The 13,455-nt window shown below is 40.2% G+C and overlaps 1 protein-coding gene and 1 pseudogene across 1 annotated transcript in view; both read left to right on the top strand.

Annotated features, from left to right (window-relative positions):
• Cd96 (CD96 molecule) overlaps window positions 1–13,455 on the top strand; it is a 76,501-nt gene that overhangs the window by 40,518 nt on the left and 22,528 nt on the right. Inside the window, 2 exon segments of the mRNA XM_051150349.1 lie at window positions 1,678–1,866; window positions 9,077–9,169. Of these exon segments, the coding sequence (XP_051006306.1) occupies window positions 1,678–1,866; window positions 9,077–9,169 (282 nt within the window).
• LOC127192722 (peptidyl-prolyl cis-trans isomerase NIMA-interacting 4-like) lies at window positions 7,976–8,381 on the top strand (annotated as a pseudogene).

The following is a 13,455-nucleotide window of genomic DNA, read 5'->3' as shown; positions in this document are numbered from 1 at the left end:
CCAATTTTCCTGGCACCGCTGCTTTAAATCAAGTGATAATAATTTCCACAGTTTCCCATAAATATCTGGGGCAGCAGATATTTGTGTGGCAGTAGAGATGGACATAATGGAGTTAGTCCCTTCACAAGGAAAATGTCCACTGAGAGGATTAAATTCCTGGGACTGGAATATACACGGACACAATTTCAGGCATCCAAGCCTGGACAAACAGGCCGTTCCACTGACTCCTTCTTCCAGCACATTGAGCAATAACTGAATCATAGAGCTCTTGCTCAGTTATTTCTTTTAATTTCTACAATTAAGAGCTTCTGCTGCTGGATGATTTTATTGATCCCTTGATGAATTACTTAATAGGTTCACTTTAAAAACAGTTTATTCCACTGATAGCACAAAACAATCCTAAAATTATGTGTTAAAACTTACGATAAGTTTATTTTCCTGTTAAGTAAATGCTCCATAAATAGAGCACCCAGATAGGATATGCCCATTACATTCTCAAATAAGAGGCCAGACAGTGTGATCAGAATTCCACCAGCACACAACTGGATTCAGCCAATACTTTTCCAAACAGTAATTTCAGAACTAGCAGACAGAGCCTTTCCTGTGAGCCAAGCATATTGGCCCAAGCCTACAATCCTGGCATTTGGGAGGTAAAGAATGGGGATCAAGAGTTCAAGGGCATGCTTGGCTACATAATGAGTTTGAGGCCAATCAGAGAAACACCAGAGCAAGTCTCAAAAGAAACAAACAACCTTTCATATCAAGACTCTGTGAGAGTTCAGAATGACCTGTCCTGTGGCGACAGATGGTTTTTATAGTAATTTATTGCTACAATACATTGAATTTGGAAGTTATCCCAACAATGATAGTTAAAAGATTCTAGAGAAGGCTCTTGAGACCAAATATGAAAATGCTTATCAATATACAACTTATTTCAGGAAAAGAATATAATATGGTATCAGAAGTTGAATACACATCATCCATTGCATTTACAGGAAAGGGGAGGTCCAATTCATTGAACACTCTCTGCCTTCACTCTACAAGGACCACACCCACATGCCGTTTTGTAAATTAGGAAGCCAATATACACAGACCAACACAAAAGTGGGACATTCAAACTCAGAATGAGCTGTTCTATTCAGTATCGATATATGTTTGGTATATCCTCACTATACAACCAGAGTCTACACAAGAGCCCTCGCTCTGTTTAAACCAGTTCAAATACAAATCACCAATCTTACCATTACCAAATGGCACTAGTGAGTGGGAATACGCTAACCCAAGACCTTGGATCCATAGTGATAAGCAAAACACAGAATGAATGCTTATTACAGCCTGACTGTGGATCAATGCCACCCAGGAGCTGCAACAACGGGCTCACGTTAACTCCAGCTTTGCTGAAAGTAGGCCCTGTTCCTCAGAAGCAGAAGGCTAACTATTAGAGAATACACACTGCCATCAACTATGTATGTTTTGCAACATAAGTCTGTAGGTTCTTTACTAAGATGAGCTGGGTGGATGGCTTGAGCCCTGAGTTAGACGCCAGTCTGGGCAACAAAGGCCGACCCTCATCTCAAAACAAAGTGAAAGCTAATTTTATTATGCCATGGCTTGGCAGCATTGTCTGGCTGATACAGAAAATGTCACTGACTAATCATATTTTCATCTGTCTTGCAGGAATGTACATTACGAATGAAGAGAAAAGTGGCACAAGTGGATTTCGGGAACTGAAGTCAGTTTTAACGAGGATGCATGGTAGCAGACCAGCTCAATCAAAGAACATGACAATTCAGTGTATGGCTCAGTCACCAGGACCCAGGAATAAAATGTGGACTACTTCATCACAAGCCATCACATTTTCCTTGGGTAAGTTGTTCAAGTCAATAAGGGGCATCCCCAACTCAGGACATAATTAGAAACGATAGAAGTTCTGCTTGTCCACACCAGTGTGATGCCAGAAAGCTCTCCACATAAACCCATGCTGCTAAATTTCAAAATATTAAACAATTCATGAGTAGAATTTAAAAATAATTTCTTCAAATAAAAAAATAAAAAATGATACCCTTTTCTATAAAGCTTTCCTAAAAGGAATTTTTTGTAACTCTTTTTTATTTTTTTTTTCCAGGCAGGTTTTTCAGTTTGTTGCCTACACTTGCCTGGAACTTGGTATCTAACAAAAGCTGGTAATTTGCTTGCGTCAACCTCCCACATGCTAGAATTAGACTCCCGAGGGACCACCCAGCCTAACTATAATGTTTAATCAACTAGCATTCTGGTTCACTTATCATCCAGTGCAAATTAATAATAACACTCACGATCAATTGAGATTGAAGCCTTCTTAAAATTCCTGAGTCATAAAAATATTTAGGGCTGGTGAATGACTACGCGGTAGAGGTACCTCCTGTCAAGCCTGACAGCTAAGTCCCATCCTCAGACCCCACATGGTATAATGAGAGAACAGACTCCATTATGGAAAGTTGTCCTCTGATCACGTGTGTGCTATGACATAGGCACTCAGACACACACATATGAACAAACAAGCACTCAAATAAATAAGTATAAAAAATGAAAATATTTATTAGTCACAGCATGTATAATTTCACCATTTAGAAATGGGTAAAGCGTGCACGTCATCATAACTTCACTGCCCTAGTTTGAAGCATAATATCTACTTAGAGAGTATTACGACTAGAAAACTTGATATATTCAGCCACTCCAGTTATTAAAAATGTCCAATAACCAAAAGATTTATTACCTTGAATCACATGAAATAATTGAGAATTTACTATGTAAAATATGACAAGTGTCTCAGCAAATGTGGTGACAACAAATATGCCTGTTTCAGGAAGGCTGTAATGATGACTATCAAATATGCATATGTAGTAGTACTTAGACAAAACCAAACATGAAAACAGCCTTTCTCTACTTCACCTAACTCCCTAAAGAATAAGCATAGCTCTTTCCTCGAAGGCGACACACTGGGAAGGCTGCAGTCTTGGAACAACAAGAAGTTTACCATTCCTCATGAAGATGTGCCCTGAGCTTCAGCAGAGTCTGAAGACATGAGCTAAAAGACTCTAAAACCTTCAGTTCCGAAACAGTCAAATGTTTTCTGATAGTAAACCAATGCTTCCTTTCAAGATTAGAAAATAATGAAAACTTTTAAACTAAAAAGGAATACTGATTTTCATACCTCAAAACCACAATAAGAAAAATTTTACAGGGAAGCCCTTCTTCTTGTTTAATTTTAGACTCTGAGCAATAGGTAAATTTTAATCACCAAGTCAACCTTTAGCCTTTACAACAAAATAGTAAAGCGAATAAATCTTGGAGTTTCCCCAAACTATAGCTTCCTTCTGGCTCCTTTCGAACAGATCACTGTGGACTAGCCTAAAGATGCAATCAACACTCTATAGAGCAAAAGAATCCTTGAGTTCCGGCTTCATCAAGTGTTCCGGGTTCTTTTTTTTTTTTTTTCCCCTAAATAAAAGTTTATTTATTAAGTTCACAGTTCACATCAGGAAGAATATAATCCAGCCAAAAGATAGTGAATTGCCAATATATAATACACAACAGGAAGATGCTTTCACATACATGTCTATTTTAAAAATACCTTATGCTAGGAAGCATTTTCAAGGACAAATATAAATAGTTGTCTCCAGTGATTTGTCTACATCTATAGGAAAGAAATACCGTCATCAGGTCACTAATAATATTGCCTGGATAGCTATATGGCTTGTGTTGCTCATTAAATAGAGTAACAGCAAGGCTGGAAGATTTTGATCAGACATTTCTGTTACCCTTCTTGCTTTAACAGTAGGCATAAGCATGCTTTCTCATAAATTTTCTTTTTTAAATTAAGTTTCTTTATGATTACTTTCTTTACTTTACATCCTTATTGTAGCCCCCTCTAGCAATGCCTGGCAGACATGCTGCCTGTGGTCATCCTACTGCATGCTTTCTGAACTCCGGAGCACTCCCCTGATGCCTGTCACAAGAGTCATTGCTTCGCCAAGTGTATCGGTTACTTTTTGTGTTGCTTTGATAAAATGCTGTGACCAAAAACAACTTAGAAGGGAACAAGTTTGTTTTGGTTTACAGTTTTAGATGCCTAGAGAGCATCAGTGGTGGGCAAGGCATGGCATGTCTGCAGGAGCAGGAAGCTGGTTTATCACAGCAAGGCAACACACAGAAAGCAGAGAGAATGGGAAGGGAAGGGAGAACCAGAGAGCACAGTAAGTAGAGTGAGCCTAGAAACCCTCGCCAGCCTCTCCCCAGAGTGATGGACTTTCTGCAGTGAGGCTCCACCTCCCAAGAGTTTTAAAAATCTTACCTAGAGAGCAAGAGCACCCTTCAGTGGGATGCCAGATGTTCCAATTCCCGAGCCCGTTGGGGGGACATTTCACATTCAAACCACCATGCTAAGCTTTTAACACTAACAAGAGACTGAAATAAAAACAGAGAAGAAAAACCTACCCTCTCAATGCCAGCAGAGAGAAAGTGCGAAATTATTCTGGAAAAGAAAAGAAACTTAGTGGGGAAATGGGGTAAGTTGTCTCCTTTTGGCCTAGATAAGGATCTAGGCTGTAGGCTGGGAGGTAATAGTCCTCTGAGCTGCTCCTCTCTCTGCTTAACTTAATCTCTGAGGAAGGTCAAGAGCCCAGTGATGTTGTTTTAGAGCAGTGGTTCTCAACCTGTGGGTCGAAGGACTCCTTACAGTGGTCCTCTAAGACCACTGAAAAATACTGATATTTATATACTATGATTCATAGCAGTAGCAAAGTTACATAGGTAGTTCTATGGGTGAGGGTCACCACACCCCAACACAAGAAACTGTATAAAAGGGTCACAACATTATGGAGGTGGAGAACCACTGTTTTTTAGAGAAAACAGAAAAGTTCAGATGAGGGTAACCCAGGTTCAGAATTCCCATGGTTCAATCATGTACAACCAGCTAAACTGAAGAAGTCCCATGATTCAGTCACATTCAACCAGCTAAACTGAAGAAATCCCATGATTCAATCACATTCAACCAGCTAAACAAACTGAAGAATTCCCATAATCCAATCACATACAACCAGCTAAACAAACAAAAGACCCTTTCCCAGCACATCCTGACTGTATCTTACTATGTTGCCTTAACCCATAGCCAGGGGGTACGTCTTTGTAGGGAGGGTCCAACAATTTATTTATTTATTTATTTATTTTGGAAATAAGGATTGTTTCTTGAAGGAGAAAGAGGGAAATGGTTTATTTGCTTTTATCCATTAATTAATTAACTAGTTGATTAACTAATTTACATCCTAATCAGAATTTCTCCTCCCTCCTTTTTTCCAACTCCTTCCCTCTCACTGCCCCTTCCTCTTTGTACCTATTCTCTATCTTCTCTTCTCAAGGAAGAGGAGACCTTCCATGGATATCAACGTACTATGGCATTTCAAGTTATAGCAGGACTGGGTGCATCTTCTATTGAGGCTACACAAGGTCGTCTGGTTAGAGGAAAGGGATCCAAAGGCAGCCAACAGAGTCAGAGACAGCTCCAGGTGTTAGGGGGACTCATATGAACACCAAGCTGCACATCTGTTACATATGTGTAGGTCAGTCTCATGCATGCTCTCTGGTTGGTGGTTCAGTCTCTGTGAACCCCTATGAGCCCAGGTTAGTTGAGTCTGTAGTTTTTCTTGTGGAATCCTTGACCTCTCTGGCTCTTTCAATCCTTCCTCCCCCTTTTCTATAAAATGTCCTGAGCTAATGTTTGCCTGCGGGGCTCTCTGAATCTGTTTTCATCAGTGCTGGGTGAAGCCACTCAAATGACAGTTATGCTAGCCTCCTGTCTGCAAGTACAGCAGAATATTATTAATAGTGTCAGGAATGGGTTCTCTCATGACATAAGACTCAGGTGCTTTTAATCTAAAATCTGATTATAAAATCCCTCTGGTTTTGAAAAAAAATACTTGCTGTCATTAACATGGATCAGGGTTTAATACCAGTTAGAAATGTTGAGGTCAAAGTCTCCATGATAGAGTTGAAGGTTGATGAGCATTGTACGCGCGCGCGCACGCGCGCACGTGTGTGTGTGTGTGTGTGTGTGTGTGTGTGTGTGTGTGTGTGTGTGTGTGTGTTCTTAACACATAACTCTGCTCATGTATTATTTTGGAGTATGGAGAAAGCCAAAAATGATATCCCTATAGCAGAGAGAAGAGGAACACTATGCATTAAAATGGAAGATTCTAGACAAATACTTTTTGCCTCATGACTTCCAGCAGTGAGGCAAGCTTCATGCTTTTGACTGCTCCCAGAGTTTCTGAAAGCATAAATAGATAATTTAATATGCATATATATCACCCAGAAAGCTTGTTAAAATGCAGATTCGAATTTGGTAAATCTGGAGCTGACTTCTACATTTCTAACAAGACCCTGTAAGGAACCTCTCCCACTGGTCTGTGGGCTTTGTTTGGGAAGATAGGATCCAACATGCCCTAGGATTTGGCTCCTTTCTGAGGTGGAGCAGATAAGGGCTCATACACTGCTACCTATTCACAGGGAGCCTCAGAACTGACTCAGCTCTTCCTGTGGGCCAGATCTGCTGTGCCTGAAGTGATTCTGAGAGCTCTGTAGCCTGCCATAGAGTGACATCAGACAGTAGAGTCTTCAGAGGGGATGAAGTTGCTTAGGGTCAGAGCCCAGTCTTCCAACACTGCAGCCTATGAAGCGATGGGAAAATGTGCATGATGCAACCCTACTGGGTTCTACACCAGAGCATTGGGAAATTACTTTCACCTCTTAGGCTGTAACCACATCTTTTTAACAGGCTGACTTTTATTTTGACCAAGACAGTGTTTCTACTTTTCAGCCCTATCTGGAGAAGACAGATGTTTTATGAGCTTAGAGTTCATTTTAAAATCTAGGTTGGATCTGGACATGGGGCAAAGAGCTCTTCTTAGTATGCAAATCTCATAGTAAAACCTCCAAAGTGTACTGGTAGGCTGGCCCTCTCAGCTTCCAAAGATATTTGTTTGCTAAATATAGCAGAATATTATTGTAAGACAAAAATGGCCATCAGTGAAAAAATAAATGCCTTACATTGTAGAAATCTGGGACTGAACATAATCAATATCTTTAATTCCAGAAACTGGCCCTTTATCTATAAAGCGTTGAAGCATTCAATATTTTAAATTTTATGGGTAATATTATCTTTGTCATAATTATTCAACTCAAGACTACAACACAAAGGCTATTATAGACTGCATATGAGCCAATTAATATGACTATAACTTTATTCATAAGCATAGGCATGAGCTGGGTTTTGACTACCAGCTTTGGCTTACAGCTCTGGAAAACCATCCCTCAGAGAAAAATATGTAGGCATTTGTCTTCCAGCCCCTTAGTTCATCTTCCCAGAGTGCTATTTTAGGAGATGATGTTTATTGTCTAAGAGCAGTCAGATAGACACGTAAGGTTGACATTTCTGCCAATTCTGTATACATCATGTCCATTTCTCAATATCTGCAACTACAGTAAGGAACAAAACCATTGTTTCATTGGAGGGGCATGGCCCATGAAACGTAGTGACCAGAGCCTTGCTGGCACTAACATCAGGGGAGGGAGCATATCATGACGGTTCCCCTAGGACTCCCCAATTGTAGAAAGGTTGATATGAGGAGGCTTGAAAATGAGAGAATGTCAGGAATTGGCACAATAACTGAGAGGTCTCTGTGAGTGCAGGGTACTTGGCCTGAAGCATCCGCCTTTTGGATAAAATGTTCATGACAGACAGAAACGTGACATCAAAGTTGGGAATATGAAAAGGGCACCAAACGATGATGTCATTTGAAGGGTTCAGACTAATTTTGCATGGTGAGCAAGAACAATATGATCATTCTGCTAATCTGATGGTTTTCCCTAACCGTAATATTGTATCTAGAAAACTCACAAGAAACATTCCAGGCTCAAAAATGAATGAACCAGGAGAATTCAACGGCAAGCTTAAGAGATGCTGCCAAAGGGGAAAAGTGGTTCTGGAAAGGGGGAAAGGAGGTGCGGCCTCTGGGAGTGACAGTGTGGACAAGAAGCCTCAAGGTCCTAAAGGTGTTGGCAATGCCTTAAAGCTCAGACACATTCTATGTGGAAAGCATGGCAAAATCATGAACACTAGAGAAGAGTTAAAGAATGAAATGAGATTCAGTGAAGAGGCCTCACAATACAGTGGAGATAAAGCCAGGCAAAGGCATGACCTGGGTTGGATGATCAGAGGGTCCATAGTGGGACCATTTCAAGAAGCGTCATCTGCCTCGCCTATAAGTGGAATGGATACGCTTGTGTTCACAGACCCACCAGTTAAGACATTTGGATAGCATATTATGGTTGAAAGGAGAAAATAAAGTCACATGAAAGACTGAAAAACAGTTAATGAACCGCATTTAACCTATATTTTTCTAAAGTCAGTCAATTCCTTCTTATACTTGTGATTAAAAAAAAAAAAAAAAAACTCCTTCAGGGTTAGGAGAGATGGCTTAGCAATTAAGACACACTGTTCTTCCAGAAGAGCTGGGTGTGATAACCAGCTTTCACATAGTGGATTACTCTATCTCCACTTATATTGCTCTTACTGCATTTACAACTCCAGTTCCCAGAGATCCTATGGCCTCATCTGGTCTCTAGGGACTGCCTGGTGTACATGGAACCCAGACATGAATGCAGGCAATACTCACATATGCATAAAATAAAATAATTTTTACATTTTTCCTTCAGTAGAACTATTTGTAAAACACCCTAATGGTAGTTGAAGGAAATAAAAATGGGTGTAAAATATAAGTAAAACACTACATCTTAGCTTCAATTTATACACACACACACATACACACAGACCAATGAATAAACATTTTAAAATATTTAAAGAAAATAAAAAGATAGTTCTGTGTACCTCTCCCACTCAGCAGTATATCTCATTGCCTGGTCCACAGCAAAGTCATCAATACTGATTTGCTAGATAATGAAAAAATAAAATATTTTAGAGCTGAATAAATATTTTCCTTGCAATATTTATCCATTGTAAATATCTGCCTTTCACTTTCAGATTTTGTGATTGCCACAATGGAACATGTAGCCAGTGTGACAGGATCTACGCTGGGTACACAAGCTTTTCCAAATGACAAAGTATCTCCTACAAGCAAGAGTATTTTCATACTTTTAATTTACATAACCTATTAATACTTTAATTAATCAGGTGGTTAAAGATAGTAGACTCACATGACTTATACCCTCCCTTGCTATGATATTTGAAACAAACTGAAGTATTGTTCTCATAGTTTCTAAGAGCTAATACTTGAAGCTGTGGAAAAATTGAGATGAGTAAATATTCAGTGAGGAATTTAAATTCTGCATTCATTATTATATACTTAGTAAGTTGACAGTCCTCCACAGCTATGCTCTCCTTGGGGAGTTAAGAAAAGTAGTTGCAAGTAGGGATACTATGGGCTTACGATAGTTAGAGCATTTTATATTTAAATTTGCCTGGTCTCAAATTAATGCAACAAGATGGCTAGTGAGTGCTGTGAATTCAGCTTTCCCACCCATGGCATCATTAAGAATGAGAGCCCTTGGTCAGTGTTGAAATGATAAAGTCCTACCTGACAGGGAGTCTCAAAGGTTGGCATTGATGCAGACAGATCATAACCCCCATGTCTGTGGCCTCTGTACATTACAGAGATCCATGGTGACCTTGTCTGATTTTAAAAAAAAAAAAACCTAAATTATATGTAGAGCAGAAGTATGGCTTTCATTTCATATTTAATTAAAGCTATCAATTTTGCCTGAAAACGAGAGCTGAAAATGGAATAAAATAAAAGCGGTGCACTGGAATGAACAATTACTCTAGCTGGTGGCCTTCTGCATGTCGCCTACAGTCACTGTCACATGCAGCTACCTTGCAGAAAGTGAGAAGCAAATGGCAGGTGAGAAATGGCTGCGAATCACCTGCCAGAAGTTGCACATCCAGCTGACTTGTGCTTGCTTTTGGTGTTGTATAATCCTGTTCCTCTCTTGCCCCTCCTTTCCTCCTTCCTCTCTGGCCTCACCCTCCTCTTTCCTTTTTGAAGCTACCACTCTCAAAGACCATTGTTTTGTGAGTAAATGACAACAGACTGAGACATTTTTCACTCAGCAAGCATCAGCATATAATAATAATAATGTCATCTTAAACCTCCGCAGCATCCTATGTATTGTCTTTACATTGCTATGTGAAAATTACTTTGATACTTAATAAGTTGTAATAATAAGTGGCTTTAGGAGCCAGGAATCCAGGAGCAGCTTAGCTGGTAACACTATGGATGTTTAGTGCGGTGAGGTTTAGTCATCTGATAGCTCAGCCGAAGCAGAAGGACACACATCTGAACTCAAACACATTCTCAAAAAAAAAAAAAAAAACCAAACAAACAAACAAAAAAACAAAACAACAACAACACAAAAAAAACAGGGCACCTCAGTGCTCCCTGAATTGACCTCTCACTAGGACGACATCCAATATGGCTGCTGGCTACTCAAAAAACACCTTTTTAATGTTATACTCTCCTGTCTATGACTGCGTGTCACCCCTGCTTTCTTCCTTTTTCAAAATTTATTTTTAGTTTATATAGTCACTTTACATCCTGACTGCATCCCCCTCCCTCCTCTCCTCTCAGTCCCACCCTCCCACCTTCTTCCTGGTGCCCCCCTCCCCTTCTCAGAAAAGGGGGACCCTCCCTCCAGCCCACCCCAGTACATCAAGTCACATCAGGGCTGAGCTCATCCACTGAGGCCAGGCCAGGCAGCCCCGTTAGGATTAAAAACATGCCTGTTCTCAAGGAAACAGAGAGAGGCTCCGTCTTTTAAAGGAAAGAGTGGGAATTGTGAACAAATGTGAGTCACCGCGCTGTTATTATCTGAAATGTTTCGACATTGAAAGCAGACTATCCAGATGAGACCTGATAGGCTGTGGTCAGAAGGTAGAGGAGGACCCCACTGGTCAGAGGTCTAGGGGAGGGGAATAGGGCGGGAGAGGGAAGGAGGGTTGGAAATGAAGTGTCCTTTGCCCTTCTTTGTCATACACAGGGGAAAAAACAAGTCCCCTTTCCCTTTGTCCAGACTGGACAGAGAGATCCTGAGGGGGAACGTTATCAACACCTACTGGTAACAGCGACTGAATTACACTCTTCTGCTGGCTCTGAACCTCAGGCTCTTACCACATCAGCTACGCTCTAATGCTTAAACACTAACTACTTAAAGAGACCAGACCACGTTTGTTCTGTCTTCTGACACATAGCTAGGAAGTATGTACAGGTGATAAAAAAAAATATTAGTTGAATAATTCAACAAATAGAAGAATTGGTAGAATATTGTACTTTGACATGACATTTAATACCTACAATATTGTAGTTAGATAACGGTATATATAATAACCCTGTGACGTTAAAAATAATGGCAGTTTTTATTCTGCCTTCAAAATGTTTGCAGCCTACATGAGAGAGATGACATACACACATGACCGTACCAATTCAAAGCAGGAGAGTGAAGGGGCCATAACCTGTGCAATGGACATGTCCAGATGTGTCTGGAAATGCCACACACTTTGAGTTACCAATGGTCTCTGTGGGTTCAGATGATCAAAATGTAGTTTTTTAAGAGAGAAATGTGTGTGTGTGTGTGTGTGTGTGAGAGAGAGAGAGAGAGAGAGAGAGAGAGAGAGAGAGAGAGAGAGACAGAGAGAGAGAGAGAGAGAGAGAGAGAGAGAGACAGAGAGAGAGAGAGAGAGAGAGAGAGAGAGAGAGAGAGAGATTGTATGAACCCTATTTAATTGAGTAAATGAAGACTTTGAAAAAAGTCTCGGAGAAAATGGTGTGAGCAGTTATGTTTGTGCTCCCTTTAGAAAGTTTCAGTAGATAAACTTGTTCCAGTAGACAGAAGCATGTATCTGAGAAGCAAGGAAGGAGACTGGAAAACACAGATGGAAGCAAGCATTGGGTGCCACTTAAAAGCTCTAATAATACCTTAGGAAATGGAACAGGTCCTTTTAGATTCTTTTACAGAATGTAATTGTGTTTTAACTTAAAATTTATTTTAAAAAAGAAAATAAAGTAACAATTCATTTGCCAATTATTACTAGCATCAAATATTCTTCTATATACTGGCAAAAGAATAACCAAAATAGACAAAAATGCCCTTGTGGCATTTACATCCTGACAAGAATGCTTTCTAGTTGGATTGTTTGTGGTGTTAGCCAACATCTTAAATGTCATATTTGATCAAATGCCACTCTGTGAAGAAATATAAAAGGGAAAAAGTACAGCTTCTAATTTAATAGAGAAGGCACAGTAAAGTTATTTAATGTAATGTGTGTGTGTGTGAGAGAGAGAGAGAGACAGAGAGAGACAGAGAGAGAGACAGACAGAGAGAGAGACAGAGACAAAGACAGAGACAGAGACAGAGAGACAGAGAGAGAGACAGAGAGAGAGACAGAGAGAAAGACAGAGAGACAGAGAAAGAGAGAGAGAGAGAGAGACAGAGACAGAGAGAGAGAGACAGAGAGAGGGAGACAGAGAGAGAGACAGAGGGACAGAGACAGAGAGAGAGAGAGAGAGAGAGAGAGAGAGAGAGAGAGAGAGAGAGAGAGAGAGAGAGAGAGAGAGAATTGAGACATTTCTGGAGAATCCAAGCCCTTCTTAAAGTAAGATACAACTTCATGGACCTTCTTTGGATCACAGTTCAATGATTTGCCCTCCCCACAATGAGGCGACAAGTATAAGTATCCAGGCAGATTTGGGGTTGTCCCAGTGAGGTGGGAAGGTGCCGCCAGCATCCAGTGAGCAGAGATGAAGCCTTCTCCTATATGTTGGATAACACAAGATGGCACAACTCTCATCACAAAGCAGTGTTTAGTTCAAACTGTTAACAGAGCTAAGTCTGAGAAACCTGGTGTTAGATCAGACTCTGGTATAATTAGGACAGATATCTTTTGCTTTGCAAAATCCAATTGAGAACTCACCAACATGGACACTACAGATTATGTTTGAAACAACTTTCTGCCTGATTGCTATACTCCAAAGAGACTATGTTAAATCAATAGCTAGCAAACATACCTAAATTAAGCTTCTCTACTTGGCCTACCCAGTCACTGAATTACTACAGAGAACATCCCATTTAATCTTAGCAACCTAGAGGGTCCTTGTTAAATTAAAAACAAAAGCAAAAACCAAAAAACCACAACCCTCATGATTGCTGACTCAGAATCTGGTAGGAGCCACCTTTGAAAGTTCTTTCAAGAAAGGAATCCAGACAGAGCATGACACTGAAATCAACTTCAGAAGGTGAAGGTTCACTCTAAACTCTAAGATGTAAGGAGCCACGTAGTTCAAACAGCATTACAAAGCTCTGTGTCTGCTTGCAAGCGCAGGCGTCCTACTCTTGTATTCAATGAAAGGC

This window comes from Acomys russatus, chromosome 8 (genome assembly GCF_903995435.1).
Source record: "Acomys russatus chromosome 8, mAcoRus1.1, whole genome shotgun sequence".
NCBI classification, from domain to species: Eukaryota; Metazoa; Chordata; class Mammalia; order Rodentia; family Muridae; genus Acomys; species Acomys russatus.
The sequence above is the reverse complement of the archived record's forward strand: the minus strand, read 5'-3'. Positions and strand labels throughout refer to the sequence as shown.